The sequence below is a fragment of the Meles meles genome, chromosome 7 (genome assembly GCF_922984935.1).
Source record: "Meles meles chromosome 7, mMelMel3.1 paternal haplotype, whole genome shotgun sequence".
In the NCBI taxonomy this organism is placed as follows: Eukaryota; Metazoa; Chordata; class Mammalia; order Carnivora; family Mustelidae; genus Meles; species Meles meles.
In genome coordinates this window covers 119,043,843-119,061,425 of record NC_060072.1, presented here as the reverse complement: position 1 = coordinate 119,061,425, position 17,583 = coordinate 119,043,843, and the positions used below count along the sequence as shown (strand labels likewise).

General features: G+C 39.8%; 1 protein-coding gene across 1 annotated transcript in view; it reads right to left on the bottom strand.

Moving 5' to 3' along the window:
* The window catches only part of KIF5B (kinesin family member 5B), a 49,789-nt gene extending 32,944 nt beyond the window's left edge, over positions 1 to 16,845 (bottom strand). The window contains exons 1-2 of the mRNA XM_046011711.1: positions 16,298 to 16,845; positions 7,430 to 7,517 (exon numbers count right to left, since the gene is read on the bottom strand). Coding sequence (XP_045867667.1) covers positions 7,430 to 7,517; positions 16,298 to 16,423 — 214 coding nt within the window. The 5' untranslated portion in view covers positions 16,424 to 16,845. The remainder of the gene's footprint in view (positions 1 to 7,429; positions 7,518 to 16,297) is intronic.
* Positions 16,846 to 17,583: the final 738 nt, after the last annotated feature.

Below are 17,583 nucleotides of genomic sequence, written 5' to 3'. Positions count from 1 at the left end.
AACAACAGATCAGGTGATTTCCTAATGCCACATTATCACTAAAGTAGTTTGACAAACACTTTTATCAATTAGGAAAATAATTTTTGCCTACCTTCAAATCCATCCCTGACTTTACTTTCTACACTGACTTATTCCCAACAAATCTAAACATACAGATAAAGGGAATACATTTTACAGTGTACATTCCTATAACCTCCACCAAGACTCTACCATTAACATTTTATAATTTTACTGTTTAATCATGTATCTATTCATTCATCTCATGTTTTAATGTATTTCAAAGTAAACTAGACTTCAGTACACTTTCCCCTAAATACTTCGCCATGCAGGTATCTTTAACTAGGATTCATTTTCCAGTTTTATTCCTGAGGTAAAATTTATATACAATGAAATGTACCTATCTTAAGCATGAATCTTGAAAAAAAATTATATTCATCTATTTGAAAATCCTAGAGAGCATACATCTGTAATCAGGTAAAATTAGACACTTTTTGTCCTGGCTCTCGTTTGCCACCTCCCACCATCCTTCCTCTCACACTGCTGTTTTGTGTTGGTCAAAATGATCAAATCTGACAATTTCACATTCAACTTCAGTTACACCATAATGTATGCTGTTCCCATATTGTGATACTCTTCTCATGTGGGTATGCTTTGGTCCATGTGTCATCTCTACCTGGAAGGCAACTTCCTTTCCTTCTTACTCTGTGCATCCTTTAAGATAGCTTAGGCTTTGCTTTTTCCTCCAACCCAACTATATAAACCAGTCATCTCATTCTATGTGTTCTTACAGCATCTACATTTAAACATTATACTTATAGTTGCATATTGCAACTATCAATTTACTTATCTGCCTTCTTCACCAGCTTTTAAACTCCTTGAGGCCAGGACTGTGCTTAACTCCTAGCACAGTGCCTGGCACTTAGGAGGAACTCAAATGCTTGCTGAATGATTACTGCATTACTAACACAGAGCATCTTTCTAAAGCCTCCCTCCCTCTTTAAAATACACTTTTGCTGTTCTTGTGAGAAAGAGAGATGGACAACTATGGGTATGTATTACTTCTCTCATACTTTGTAAAAAAGAAAAACATTTAGTAAGCAAGACAACAGCATAACACCTTCGAAAAGTCACCTCTCTCTCTGAACTTCCTCATGAGGAAACGTCCTCATCAGCAAAGGGGAAGGCTTAATTAAGAGAAGGCTACGAAAATTAGAAGTCCTCATATAAAATTATTACTGCTAACACTTGAGAGCATACAATGTGCCAGGTTCTTATAATTTTTCATATATTAATGTATTAAATCCTCACAACTCTATGAAAGATACTATTTGCAGTCCCACTTTATGGGTGATGAAACTGAGAAAAGAGATATTAATTTGCTCTACTTCCACAGCTAGCAAGATGGAGGTGGGATGCAAACCTAGACAATCCTGGTTTTAAGGACATACTCGTAACCACTGCACTGTACTATCAAGGAACACAGGAACTAAAATAAATATATGGCAGGCCACATCTGTAAAAATTAAAAGTAAATGCTGTGGCAGCCAGTTCAGGTCAGGAAGCTATGGTAGGAAATCTATGAAGACCTGGTATGATGGGGAATCTATGAAGGCCTGGTATGATGGGTAGCATCAGCAAGTACTGAGTAAGTGACAACTACTTCATACATGGACATAAAAAGATATCACTCAGATTTGGAGTTCACTAGAGAATACCAGTGGGTTAGCCTCATTCAAAACAAAGAAAACTTATCTAATGAAGCTACAGAAAGGAAAAAGGAATAGCTTTGTACAAAATAAAGTTGTGTGTGTGTGTGTGAACATATATATATATATATTCACACACACACAAACTTTTACAGAAATTTATGAAACAGTCCTTCAGCCAACTGACAGAGGAGCCCAGACAGTACCAGTTGCTTTAGGTCACCCTTGGCAGCTTGCTCATCAAATCTACATCTCAGAAGAAACACCTACTCACCCATCATTTTGCTGTTCGCTGCCTACCAGAAGTTTCTAACCTCGGTCTTCCAACAGGTTTGTTTGCCAATGACTGCCCCAACTCCATCCTGCCATGTATTTAATTGGTTTCCCATCCTCAGACCTCACCAGGAACCCACCACTTACCTCATTTCTTTCCTTAAATCTATGTTTATTTACTGGTAACTCCTCCACATTCATAATCTTGTCCTGGACAAGTCCCACTACCTACTACATCCAGTCTCCTCCAAAGTGGTAGAGAGCATTTGGATGGAGACAAAAGGAGTAAGTCAGGTGATACTTTTCTAATATAACTTGCAAAGCTGCCACAGAAGCTGGAGACAGTGACAGAGCTTTCTACTACAATAGTTCCTTGAAGTCTAATTTTGTAGAGTGAAAACACTGTAGGCTATGAATTATCCCAAGCACAATTATTGTTGATTAAATCACAAAAGTAATTTCTTCTCCCAGAAGAGAGGAAACAAGCAGCAATTGGTATCTGTTGTGCTTGCTTCTTCATACCAGGCCCTGGGTAAAGTTCTTTTTCATGAATCCTCTTTTTAAATCTTCACAGACCCTTATTTTGCAAAACAAGAAACACAGACATAGAAAGGTTAAATAACTTCCCAAAAGTCACAGAGCTAAGAAGTGGCAGAACCTAAATTCCAATCTAGGTTTATCTGATTTCACATAGCAAATAAAGGAACTGCTATTCATTGGGGCGCCTGGGTGGCTCAGTGGGCTAAGCCTCTGCCTTCGGCTCAGGTCATGATCCCAGGGTCCTGGGATGGAGCCCTGCATCACTCTCTGCTCAGGAGGGAGCCTGCCTCCTCTTCTCTCTCAGCCTGCCTCTCTGTCTACTTGTGATCTCTTAAGGTCTAGCTTCCTTCCTTTCCTTTAAGAAAGGGTAGAGAGCAAGCTTATACTTTCAAATACTAGACCTCCTTGCTCTCCTCTTACATCCGTATATGTTATTTTTTCTTTTAGTTTACTAAGTTGTTCCGGCCAACATTTAAACTTGCTCAGATCTTGTCCTTTAAAAAAAAAAAAAAAAAAGGAAAATCTTTAGACCCACAGCCAGATATCTCTACTTAGTTACTTCCCATTTTTTTAAGGATTTTATTGATTTATTTGTCAGAGAGAGACACAGCAAGAAAGGAAACACAAGCAGGGGGACTGGGAGAGGGAGAAGGAGGCTTCCCTCTGAGCAGGGAGCCCAATGGGGCTTGATCCCAGGACTCTGGGATCATGACCTGAGGTGAAGGCAGATGCTTAAGGACTGAGCCACCCAGGTGCCCCTATTTCCCATTCTTTTTTAATCTCTTTACATTCTAACCTTTTTTAATGGGTATTTTTCAATTTTGCCTTGGCCTCACAGCTATATTTGACACAATCACTCGCTCAATAATTTTTCCTTGACTTGCATGGATGCTATACTCTTTTTTTCATTCCATCCCTCTGGCTCATCTTCAGACTGTGTCAGTTCTCTAAATGAGTCCCCGGGATCCTTTCAGGGGACCCACAAGGTCAGAACTTTTCAAAATAATATTAAGATGTTATTTGCCTTTTCACTGTGTTGTCACATTGGAGCTTTGCTCCACAACTTCCAACTTAACTTTTGGTTTATTGCATTCTGCAGCCTCATTTCTGCCTTAGGATCTTTTTTTTTTTTTTTTTTTTAAGGTTTTATTTATTTATTTGACAAGAGAGCGTGCACAAGTAGGGGGAGCAGCAGGCAGAGGGAGAGGGAGTAAATGTGGGTACAAGTCTGTCAAATAAATAAAATTAAAAAAAAAAAGGGAACTGCTCTTCAGAATTCAGTTCCAAACAGTAAAGCAGGAATTTGCTGTGAAGTAAAAGGAACTGAATTTTGAGGAGGGAAATTTCACTAAATGAATAACGTCAACAGATTTCAAAGAGTTCTAAGAAAGGAAGATATGAGACCATTATTAAGAGACTATGGGGCACAAGCTTATAAAATATTCAGAAAAAGACTAATATCTGAGTAGACCTATACTGCCCAGAAAATGAAATGTTAACAGACAATATAAGACAGAGGGTATTCCCATTTTATTAACACCTTCTACAATATTATCCTGAAAATGAAACAACAGAATAAACACTGTCAAGAGAGACTTTAAGGCTAAGGTGGGTAAGACAATGAAAAGAACGGTTTTAAGTGAGTTCAAGTTTCTAGTTATAAGAAATATTTCATAGATAAAAATTTCCCAGCTACCATAGCTGATTTTTTTTAAAAAAGATTTTATTTATTTATTTGACAGAGAGAGATCACAAGTAGACAGAGAGGCAGGCAGAGAGAGAGAGAGGGAAGCAGGCTCGCTGCTGAGCAGAGAGCCCGATGCAGGACTCGATCCCAGGACCCTGAGATCATGACCTGAGCCGAAGGCAGCGGCTTAACCCACTGAGCCACCCAGGCGCCCTACCATAGCTGATTTTTAAAAGCCACGGAGAACAAAAGCAACAGAAGATGACTAACTTGTAAATGTTACACTCATTTTCAAAAAGGAAAAATGATAGATTATTTTTGGTACACCAAAATTTCACTGAAGAAAACCTACAGTTGAACTAACCTCATTTCCTGTACCATGACTTCATAAAAGGACCCAAGTTTTTCATCATATTCTTGTTGACGTGTTGACAAAACTAAAAACCAGAGAACTGTACAAGAGAATCTGAAGTTGGCTGACTACCCAGTGCGACTTAATTAACTCCCAAAAACTTTACTGAGTTTTTATAAGACTAGGTTAAGGGCCACAGCCCATTAAGCATCTTATAAATGATTTAGAGTAATATTTTTCAAACAACAATGTCTATAAATAAGGAGTTTAGCAGAATTTCAAAATCCTGCTGGATTCGGATTAATTTCAATAATCCAAATATGCTAGAGCCAACACATATCCCTAATAAGATAACCATAAAAACAAAACTCAAAATATAATCAAGAGCTAAAATGAACAACAGGGAATCCACACTTTAAAAGCTTACAGTCAAGGGCGCCTGGGTGGCTCAGCTGTTAAACGCCTGCTTTCAGCTCAGGTCATGATCCCAGGTTCCTGGGATTGAGCCCCACATTGGGCTCCCTGCTGTGGGAAGCCTGCTTCTCCCTCTCCCACTCCCCCTGCCTGTTTCCCTCTCTCACTGTCTCTCTGTCAAACAAATAAATAAAATTAAAAAAAAAAATAAATAAAAGCTTACAGTCAAATTTAAAAAACTCCAATATTCAAGTATAGAATGGGGTTTAATGTTGGCTCCAGCAGATGTGAAAAAGACCTTAAACACTTAAAATTGCTCTTGAGCTCATGAATCAATACCTTAGTATTTTTAAAAAAGTAATATTAAAATCTTAGCCTGTAGTGATGAAAAAAGTACATCGAAATACGAAGAATGTAATATAATTGTGTTCCGTAACAGAGCCACTTGGAAAACTATTTGATGCCTAGAAACAAAAGATGACACTGCCTGTTCCTCTTTGTTGCAATCATTTATAGAATCAAGTTAACTCTCCAACAGCTTCTATGAGTTTTTCAACATCCAGTCTACTGTCTTTCACTAATGCCATTCCTGTTCTAATTCTTGATGGTTCCAGTGTCCATGTAGCAGATGATCCTACTAAAATACCTAGTTTTCTCCAGATGCCAACTAACTTCTAGACCTTTTCATTACTACCTACACTGCCTTCCTGTTAATTAAGTACCTACCTCCTATTATTCCTTCTAGTACCCTGAGTTCAAAAAACATTCGCGCCCACAAAGACTGTAACAAACTAATCTTACCACTTCTTTTCACTGTCCCTCAAACCCATTCCCCCCACCTGTATTCTCCTTCCTCTCATTCACCTTAGATTCCACGGTTCACTATTATCATCATTCTCTTGATTCATCCTCAATTCTTTTGCCCTTCTCCCCCTCTTTTATAATCGCCTGGCAAAACCCCAACTCGGTAAATTCAGTTCTTCTGGCAGCTAACCTCAAGTGGGCCCTTGGCAATGCTGCCTGGCAATACTGCCACATTTCTTTAATCCATTCCCTTCTACTGCCAGACAACTTCATTCCTTCTCCTACAACTGCCTACCCCATCTTCATTCTGGGCTAACTTTGTACCCGTAATCACAGACAAAATGGAATATGAAGAGAATATCTGTATTTTCTTCCATCACACCTATAGACTTAGTTCTACCCAAAAACTCTACCTTTTCTCCTCTTTCTGGATGAACTGTTTGTGCCCCTACTTAACCCTAACCTGTCCACCCTTATACTGAATTCCATCCCCTCCACTCTAAGCAATGCTACAAGACAGGTTTTTGCCACACTCTAAGAAGTACTTTCTAACAATTAGAGCTGACAAAAAGTAGAATAAATTATATCACAAAGTAATGGCTATTTAACTCTAAGATCCCTTTGACAAAAGGGATTTATGTAGTAATTGGAAGTCCAGATAATCACTCACACCCTCTCAGCTCCAGGGTTCTATGGTTTTAGAAAGTATAAACTTGAAAAAGCTTAGGATAAATTAATAGTATTAACTGGAACGTACGTACTTTTCTCAACCTTGGTAACCTCTGTTAAATTCTTCAAGTGTTTTTCTGTTGAACACAAGAGGAGTCTTTGGGGAAGAAAGAACAATGGAATGGAAGAATGACCAACTGCTACCATTTTCTACTACTTTTTAGAAACCCATCTAACCATTTTGTAATCATTCTCAAACTGCTGCATTTCCAGAACTGCTACCTTAAAAACTCTCTTGGGAATATCTAATAGAACTGCATCTTCCAAGAACAAGTGTGTAATGCTAATATTCCTTTTTTTTTTTTTAAAGATTTTGTTCATTTATTTGACAGACAGAGATCACAAGTAGGCAGAGAGGCAGGCAGAGAGAGAGGAGGAAGCAGGCTCCTGCTGAGCAGAGAGCCCGATGCGGGGCTTGATCCCAGGACCCCAAGACCATGACCTGAGCGGAAGGCAGAGGCTTCAACCCACTGAGCCACCCAGGCACCCCTGTAATGCTAATATTCTTATACTACCTTTCACTAAGTATTGTGTATAAATTACATCATGGAGGGATGCCTGGGTGGCTCAGTCAGTTAATCAGCTGCCTTCGGCTCAGGTCACGATCCCAGGGTCCTGGGATGAAGCCCCACGTCGGGCTCCCTGCCCAGAGAAGACCCTGCTTCTCCCTCTCCCTCTGTCTGCAGCTCTGCCTACTTGTGCTCTGTCAAATAGATAAAATCTTAAAAAAAAAAAAAAAAATTAGATGATGGAATTTGAACAATAATGTGTTTACTAATTGTATCTGATCTTTTCATTATTTAAACAACTGTCTTCTACAATTAACTAAAAAAAGGAGTGCATTAAAAATGAAAAAATTGGGTAATGGAAAAGATCACAAAATTTTACTTATTGTTGAGACAATAGCATGTTAAATATATTTACCTTTAACAATCTTCTTTGCACAGTCATTATACACTTGCTCTTGAGAAGTGTTTGACTGGAACACTCGGTCAAATGCATACGGCTTGGACTGAAAAACAGAAACAAAGATTTCAACTACACAAAGTAAAGGTGAATGGACACTTCTAAGTTCCTTTAAAGATGTCATCATATATTTAACCTTCTAAATAGGGTACCTACTATATATATTACTTCGTGTCACGGAATCTTGTGGAAAGGACCTTATGGATCACAAAGTACAAATCCACTAGAATGAACTCCATCCACAAAACCAAAAATGTCTATTTTTGTCTTTGTTCTATTTCCAGGGCTTACCACTACTGTAAAAGGCACTCATATATTGCTGAGTGAATTTTATTTAATGACTGTCTACTCTGGCAAGTACTAAGACTATATTTTTAATAACAATATCATTTTGCTGATAAAGAAACTAGAATCCTGAACTGTAAAAAAGGTGTTAATGACAAAATTAAAATTTAAATTCAAATCTCCCACCAATTCAGAGCTCTCTCCACTACTCCCATTAGGCTTTTCATTTTACTGCAATAGCTTTTCAATCATTTCATTCACTTAACAAATATTTATGGGATGCCCGATATACTAGACATACATCTCACTAGAATGATGACCAAGACAGAGACATGCTTTAGTGGAGGTTAAGTAATAGTGGGACAGACATTAGACAAATAATTAAGTTACTAGAATTCTGACTCGTGCAACAGAATGCTATGAGAGCATATAAGAGAAGAAGCTGAATCTGGGAGAAGGCAGAAGAATGCCAGGGAACCACTCTGGAGAAGGGATATTTAAGAACTGAAAAAAAGAGTAGCACCTAGCTCACTGCTTGCCTCTTTAATACTAGTCATGGGAGGGTGAGTGTAGGAAGTACCCTAGGTATTGGACGCATAAATCCTAAGGCAGAGGGCGCCTGGGTGGCTCAGTTGGTTAAGCGGCTGCTTCTGCTCAGGTCATGATCCCAGGATCAGGCTCCCTGCTCACCGGGGAGCCTGCTTCTCCCTCTCCCTCTGCCTGCTGCTCCCCCTACTTGTGCACGCTCTCTGTCAAATAAATAAATAAAACCTTAAAAAAAAAAAAAAAAAAGATCCTAAGGCAGAAATGAGGCTGCAGAATGCAATAAACCAAAAGTTAAGTTGGAAGTTATGGAGCAAAGCTCCAATGTGACAACACGGTGAAAAGGCAAATAACATCTTAATATTATTTTGAAAAGTTCTGACCTTGTGGGTCCCCTGAAAGGATCCCGGGGACTCATTTAGAGAACTGACACAGTCTGAAGATGAGCCAGAGGGATGGAATGAAAAGAGTATAGCATCCATGCAAGTCAAGGAAAAATTGAGGGAGTGATTGTGTCAAATATAGCTGTGAGGCCAAGGCAAAACTGAAAAATACCCATTAAAAAAGGTTAGAGTGTAGGGGCGCCTGGGTGGCTCAGTGGTTTAAGCCGCTGCCTTTGGCTCAGGTCATGATCTCAGGGTCCTGGGATCGAGTCCCACATCGGGCTCTCTGATCGGCAGGGAGCCTGCTTCCTCCTCTCTCTCTCTCTCTCTCTCTCTGACTGCCTCTCTGCCTACTTGTGATCTCTCTCTGTCAAAATAAATAAATAAAATCTTTTTTAAAAAAAAGGTTAGAGTGTAAAGAGATTAAAAAAGAATGGGAAATAGGGGCACCTGGGTGGCTCAGTCCTTAAGCATCTGCCTTCACCTCAGGTCATGATCCCAGAGTCCTGGGATCAAGCCCCATTGGGCTCCCTGCTCAGAGGGAAGCCTCCTTCTCCCTCTCCCAGTCCCCCTGCTTGTGTTTCCTTTCTTGCTGTGTCTCTCTCTGACAAGTAAATCAATAAAATCCTTAAAAAAATGGGACGTAACTAAGTAGAGATATCTGGCTGTGGGTCTAAAGATTTTCATTTTCCTTTTTTTTTTTTTAAAGGACAAGATCTGAGCAAGTTTAAATGTTGGCCAGAACAACCTAGTAAACTAAAAGAAAAAATAACATATACAGATGTAAGAGGAGAGCAAGGAGGTCTAGTATTTCAAAGTATAAGCTTGCTCTCTACCCTTTCTTAAAGGAAAGGAAGGAAGCTGGACCTTATATACAAAACAATCATGACCATCCAAAAAATCCTTAACTTTACAGAATACTTCCTACGCCTCTGCTAAAAAAGACCTTACTTTTTAGGAATTATGCTTCACAATCTCCTTCCCCAAAACTTGAAATAACAGTTACAATGAAAAGTACAATGAAACAGATACTCCTAAATGGCTATCCAAAATCATTAATAATTCTCTTTCCCCTTGCAGCTTTCCCATTACATAGGCTGGGAAGCTAACTACCTGATAGCCTAGTCTCCTTGCAACCAGTGGCCACATGACCCATTACTGGATACTATAAAGTAAGTGATGGTCTGCTGAGGGGTCTTGGGAAAGGGTTTTGGTTTTTTTTTTTTATAAAAAGGACCATCTCAGCTGTAGCTGCCCTTTCTCCTTTCTGGAATGATGGAGCTGTAGCATCCGTCTTAAAAACATGAAGAAGTATCAATAGCTTAAGGATGACAATAGATAACAGAGTCAGTAAGCAGCAGCACTAGTGGCTTTTCTCCAGACTTTTAACATGTGTGAATAATAATTTCTTATTTAAACCACTATTTGTTGTTTGTTTGCCCTCTGCAGCAGAAATCATTCTTAAAGGATATACTATGATGGGGCACCTGGGTAGCTCAGTGGGTTAAAGCCTCTGCCTTCAGCTCAGGTCATGATCTCAGGGTCCTGGGATCGAGCCCCACATCGGGCTCTCTGCTCAGCGGGGATCCTGCTTCCCCCTCTCTCTCTGCCTGCCTCTCTGCCTACTTGTGATCTCTGTCTGTCAAATAAATAAAATCTAGAAAAAAAAAAAAAAGGCTATACTATGATGACTTCACTTTGGCATCAATTAAAAGTTGGCATCTTAATGTCTGACTGTTCTTTGCCTGTGAGACAAACACAAAAGTGTTTTTAATAAAAAGATAGATTTATTTATTTGGCAGAGAGAGACAGACAGACACACAGAGAACACAAGCAGGAGGCGCCAGAGAGGAGAAGCAGACTCCCCACCAAGTGGGGAGCCCAATGTGGGACTCAATCCCAGAACCCTGGGATCATGACCCGAACCGAAGGCAGCTGCTTAACGACTGAGCCACCCAGGCACCCCTAAAAGTGTCCTTTTGCTAAATTCTACAAAGACATTAACCTTCAATTTTATAGGTACAACTAAAAAAGAGACAATCTATTCTTTTAGTGATTATACAAGACGTATTTGCGACGTATTTGTGTGTTTTTTAAAACACAAGTACATTCAAAATAACAATCACCAGCCAGAGATAAACCACGCTAATTTTTTCTATGTGAAAAGAAAATAAATTTTCCTTTTCATGTATCCAGCAAACATTTATTTAGCACCTGTAAGGTATCAGACATTGTAAATGAGTAAAAGAATTTTAGAAATGTTATTTAATTAGGACAGATTATAGGGTTCAAAGAACAGAAAATAAGACTGGGTAGAATCCTGGAATATATGGCTCCTGGGTGGCTCAGTCAGTTAAGCATCTGCCTTTGGCTCAGGTCATGATCCCAGGGTCCTGGAATCCAGTCCTGTATCCCCGGAATCAAGCCCTACATCAGACTCCCTGCTCGAAAGGAAGTCTGCTTCTTCCTCTACCCTTCCCCCTGCTTGTGCTTTCTCTCTCTCAAATAAATAAATAAAATCTTAAAAAAGAAAAAAATCTTGAATATAAAACTAAGAAACTGTATAATATAGGATCGAATACAAGTGGTTGAGTAATGTTAACAGAACTGAAATGGAAACAACCTCTAGCATTAAGGAACTCACAATCTGGCAGAGTCAAGAACAGACTGCAACTAGCCAAAATACACATTTAATAAAAATGTATAAAAATATACTATGAAAACAAAAATTAAAAAATTATTAACTCAAACTGTGCTTGCAAGAAGCAAATTAATCAATAGAAAATAGGCAATAGCATGAAGACAACTGTATCCTTCCAAAAGAACTAATAACATACTAAAATAAACATTTAAAAAATATAAAGAACAAACACTACTGAGCTTGAAGTTATCCCATTATTACATCAGTAAAAAGAGTGGTTGCAAACCATTTAGAAAAAAATATACCAAAAATAATTGGTAATAGGGACACCCAGGTAGTTCAGTCAATTAAGCATCTGCCTTCAGTTCAGGTCATGATCTCAGGATCCTGGGATAGAGTCCCACATCTGGCTCCTTGCTCAGCGGGGAGCCTGCTTCTCCCTCAGCCTGAGGTACTCCCTGCTTGTGCACATTCTCTTAAGAAATAAATAAAATAAAAAAAAAACAGTAAAACTTGCCTAAAAAGTACTTTATGCAGATGTTTACTATGGCATTCCTTACAGCAAATATGCAAACTAAAAAATAACTAAGCTGGGATTAAGTGTTATCACTATTGAATCAAAAATTAAGTGCTATGCATTAAGTTCACAAAAATCTTTTAATTCCAAAACTAAACTATAATTTTGTTATGTAAGATAAATGTTTAATTAGAGATCTAGTCATGAAATTACTAACTGATAATAGCTTTCTGGAATAAAAAACAAGACTTATGAAATATAAAAATTACTTCTAATAGTCTACAATTAAGGGACATCTCTTAACCAAAACTTTTCAAATAAATTAAAGAAGGAAAACTCATGATCTGGACATCCATATCTTAAAAACCTGGTTCTCGGCCTTGAAATGTATATTATGTAGTCTTATTTCTATTAACCTTCAAAGATACTCCAACTCATAAAATACATTCACATCTGACAGACTTCAAAGGGACAAAACCAAATAGGAATAAGCTTATTTGAACTGCAACCATAACTTAGTTTTTTTTTTTTTTCTTTTTAAGATTTTATTTTAAAGTAGTCTCTATGCCCAACATAGGGCTTGAACTCACAACCCTGAGGTTAAGAGTCACAAGATCCACTGACTGAGCCAGCCAGGGACGCTATATCTTAGATTTCTTAAGTGAAGTGGTTCCTGTCTACATCTGGAGAGACCAGGCTGAACACCAAATCTGGTTATAAAGGTCACCCTCCTAGCAGGAATATACCTTTCTCTGGAATTCTGAATAGTGACCCTCAAATCACATGGGATTGTATCTTACAAGACTGTGCTTAGTCTGACAATGATTGTTAGTTAACATACCCCAGTTGTACAGGTATGTGATGAGGGCTTCTTCTCTAAGATTTATTTGAGAGAGAGAGAGAGAGAGCCCTCCTGTGCATGCATGCACATGTGCGAATGCTCATGCAACCTGAGGGAGGGGTAGGGGCAGAGAACCTTGTGGAGCCTGAGGCAGAGCTCAATCTTGGGACCCAGGAGATCATGACCTGAGCTGAAAACAAGAGCCAGCTAGACTGGCTTCTTCTCTTTTAATTTTCACTCTTCTGGAAATGAGGATCAAACACCATAACATCATTCATTTGAAAAGAGAAATCCTGTTGAGCTATAGGCAAGGAACTAGACAAGATGATCTAATTAGGTTTTACTTTCCTTTAATTTCAATGAACTGCAACAGCCTGTTGTTGGTTCTGACAGTCTCTACGGTATACCATATAATGAACCATGATTGGTCAAGATACTTAACAATACAAATATGCACATTCCACTTTTACAATGCATAAAAGAGTAACTTTTTCTATTGGCTTTTTTTTCTGGAGTTTGCAGCAGGCTTATTTCAACTACATAAGGTGTTACCCTTGTCCTCTTTTGTGGATAACAAGTTCTCTTATTTAAAATTTTTTTTTTTTTTAATTTGACAGAGAGAAATCACAACTAGGCAGAGAGGCAGGCAGAGAGAGAGGAGGAAGCAGGCTCCCTGCGGAGCAGAGAGCCCGATGCGGGGCTCGATCCCAGGACCCTGGGATCATGACCTGAGCCGAAGGCAGAGGCTTTAACCCACTGAGCCACCCAGGCGCCCCAGGCGCCCCTCAAGTTCTCTTATTTAAAGCAAACTCTATTTTTATCAAGTAAAGGTTTTCCTTAAATAATTCACTTATTTCATTTTTGTGATGTGGTATTTATACTTTTTCAACAAGGACTTAAATACTCAAAAAATGTGTATAAAGATATAAATGTGTATAAAACATAGAGAAACACTACAGGATTACAAGATTTGCCTGCCACAGGATCATATTATATTAAAGTATATATACTTTATAAATATAAATATCATATTATATTAAAGTCACTGATGTAACAGGAATAAAAAGTTTGGACAAAAGAACTTAGATGAAAATGAGAATCCTTAGAAATTATTTTCTACAGGAGCACAGACTATATCTATAATTCAATCACATTACAAACTAAAATACTTACCCTTTTACATTTTGATTTAACCAGAAGATCGTACACAAAATGTTTTAAGATCACGTTTAAAATAATTTAGTTTTAAATGCCGCATTGCAGCAATTCTTTCTTAAAACTGTTCATTTTGAATCAGGAGCCAATAAAATGAACAAAACAAATCTAGAGATTTTTAAAATTTTAAAATTTTACTCTCCCAGCTATCCCTCATAAATTTTCAGCAGCCTTTGAAAAAATTCATTAAAAAAATTGAGACGTCTTGTAACCAATAACTTAGCATGTGCAGAAGATTAGCTTTTGAAAATAATGAGGTAAACATGCTACCTTACATTTCTTAAGGCTATGTGATTCTGCTGTATTTCTGCTTAAACTTAAAAAAATAAATAAATAAAAATGCTTACCAGTTTACCTAAAGGCCAGCTGTTCATTATAGATTCACAACTCAATCACTTATCCATTATTTCTATTACCATTTACATTTATTTACATTGTTCAGGAAACTTAAATAAGAACTTTTAAGAACTTTATCCAAAGGAAACAACCTAGAATACAAGTGTGCTTACTGTGGTAACTGTCTTCTTTGAACTCTTTCCTCCTATGTCTTATTTGGGCAGAAAGCTGCCTTCTCAATGTATTTTGTGAATCCTATCATGCCAACAAATGAATCTTGGTAATACTTATAGATTTGCCTAAACGCACACAAAAATCTGCAAAAATAAGATATTCCTTATACAAGTCTAAAAGGAAAATTGTTTTGATGTATCAATCACTGTTGAGCAGCTGAATAATCACAAAAACTATGAGAAACTAGTAGCCAGTTCGCCAACTAACCCAGGCCTTGCAAGCTTCCTCTGATTCCACGTCAGAGATATCCTAAAGGAAAAGGATGACTACTGCACTTAACTTTGTAGTGTTACCAATGTCATTTATCGTTTTTCTCATGAACTTGTTAACAAAAAATCCAGCCCACAGTCTTCACACAGTAGTAGCTGGCAGTTGTTGGTAATCTAATGACTTCTTTGCCAAAAGCCTACAGAGCAACAAAGAGCTATGACATTCAATTTCTAAAGCTGAACTTTGCAAACTTTCACATAAAAATTCTTAAAAGAACTTCAATCCTGTCTTGTATGTCAATGCTCTTCACCATCAATGTCCCATCTCCTATGACCCCCCTTTGTCATTTTTCCAAACTAAACTGTGCAAACAATATGCTAAATATGGAATGCCATCAGAGAAAAAAAAACTAACATTTAGATTTTTGTACCATGATAGCAACGTAGAAAAAATTCTGCCACAATGGCGTTACCAAAAAAGATAAATTTAATTATTTTAGTCACAATTCACTGTTCTGTAAGCAGTGTCCTACTACCCATTTTAAGCTTCCTGAACTGGGGTTGTAAAATATTTGCAGACACCTTTCAATACCAGAGATCAGACCTAAAATAAAATAAGTTAAAAAAAAAAAAATCAACCTTACATTCTAGTTTCCCTGACAATAATCAATCAACTCTGGTCATGTTTTATACCACAAAGGACACTATTTCTCCATCCTTGAGATTTATCAAAAACAATTTTTCTTCAAGGTAGAAGTAGGGATCCAGTACTAACAAGAAATCCAATTTACTGATCAAATTTATTTTCTTTTTAAAGCTTGCGTTTGTAATACCCTGATACAAAGTTAACACTCTCTGCTATACTGCTACCCCATAAAACCCAGTAAGAGTATATACAGGTCATTCTGGGCACCTATTTGACCCAGTCTGAGTTGGCCAGATCAGCTAGAAAACTGAAGAAAATTGATCACTCCTATTTCAAAAGAGAACTGTCTTTTTACAGTCGTCGATTGCAGTTTGTAATAGTTAACATGAGCATTCATTCATCACTCAAAGGACGGGTGGGTGAACGCAAGAGATACAGGTATATTTGTCGCTCGATAATTTTTCCTCCTCCCGAAAGAGAAATATGGCTCATCATGTAGTTGTGTCTTCTGTTTCTAAACAACTAGGTATGTTTACTACTTAAGGCACAGTAGGGCTGGTCCTGAACCTCAACATTCCTAGCTGAACTTTAATCCTGCACGTGTTACAAATGGTAAACTTGGGGGCAGTCCAAAACACCAACAGCAAGTGCGCACACACAAGCAGAAACACACGCAAATATGCACTAAACTCTCCACAGAAAGTTCCTCCAGCGCCCCAGGTGGGGGAGTGTCCCAGACGGAGACCAGGCGCCTCCCTTCTCTCCGCACTTAAGACCGGGTGAGGGCGATCCAGGAACACCCGTGGAGCTGCGCAGTCTCCCTCCCCAGGGTTATTTGAACCGGCAAACTCTACCGGGAGGCGGGGTTGGGGACACCACTGCCCGTTCTCAATTCTGCACCCCGCCACTTCCCAGAACTCCGGGCCCAGCCAGGCGCAAAGGAGCGGGACGGAGAGTGGGGACTGGGGTCACTCACCGCAATCATGACCGTGTCTTCTCCCTGAAACTTGGCGATGTACTTATCGCCGCGGTTCACCTCAGACTCGTTGAGAGGTCTGAAGCGACACATCACTTTGATGTTGCACTCGGCCGGGTCCGCCATCTTCCTCGCTGCTGGGGCCGGAGGCCGGGAGCCACTCCCCGCCGCTCGGTCTGGAAGGAAGCGGGCCCGAGCTGAAAGTAAGGGTCGCGAAGGCCGAGAGAGTCAGCAGTCTGCAGCGCCGCGCTTCCCCCGGCGGGAGTGGCCGGGAAACCCGGACTCGAAGCACCGGCGCCGGTAGCCGTCGCCCTGAAGCTCACTTCCGATCCATCATGGCAGCCATGGCGGCGGCGGCACGGGTGGAGAGTCCACAGCTCCTCGGCTTCTCTCTTCGGCCTGGGCAAACTACAGGGGCTCAAGAGAATTCCAGACCCCCGGAAAGTCGCCCCCTACTTCTTCGGAGACAGCAGGCCGGGCACACCTTTTACCCGCCCGGCTGTCCGCTCGCCGGCTCGCCGGCAGCCGTCCGATCACTCCCGAGGCCGCAGACCGGCGACTGGGCGTCGGGATGGGCGGTCCGCGAGGAGCATGGCGCAAGCGCGGCGGGTCCCGGCTCCCTGACAACCAATCCGCGTCCTCGCCCGGCCGCGCCACCGCCCTGCCGCCACTCTTCGCCCAGGGGTCGCGGATTCAAGTTTTACCGGACGCTCACTGCCAGAGGTGCCTTCGGTTACCCTGCTGCCTGACCTGACCGCAGAATTTCCCAGAACGAAGGCAGACGCGCTTAGCTTTCTTTTCTTCAGGGGCCAAGGGATTTGTTAAAACTTACGTTATAGTTTATTTAAATACAGAACTATATTCCTAATAAGGAAGTGTTTGCTTTCTATTTGGTCTGGAGATAAAATTGGTTCCTAGTCCACCTTATTAGAGTGCCTTGCCAGAGAAAAGATTTGAATGAAGGGTGACGCATGGCTCTCCAGTTGAAGCGGTTACTATTTCCTGAGAGAGTGGACTGGCGAGTCAAGAAAGAAAAAAGGAAGTTTATCCTAAGGAATGAAGAAGATCACTAAACAAAGGTGAAAAGTAAGGTGAGCGGGGAGAAGGCCCTCAGTCATTCAGAGGTCCCACTTCTCTGGTAATAAATATATGGAACTCAACCCCGGAGGAATGACTGACCTGAGTCATTCCTGGATAAAAGGCCTGGATAAATTTGTGGATTACGTGTCTAAGGGAAACCACTCAGCCGCTGAAGTGGTTTTTTAGAACGGTGGATACCACAATGG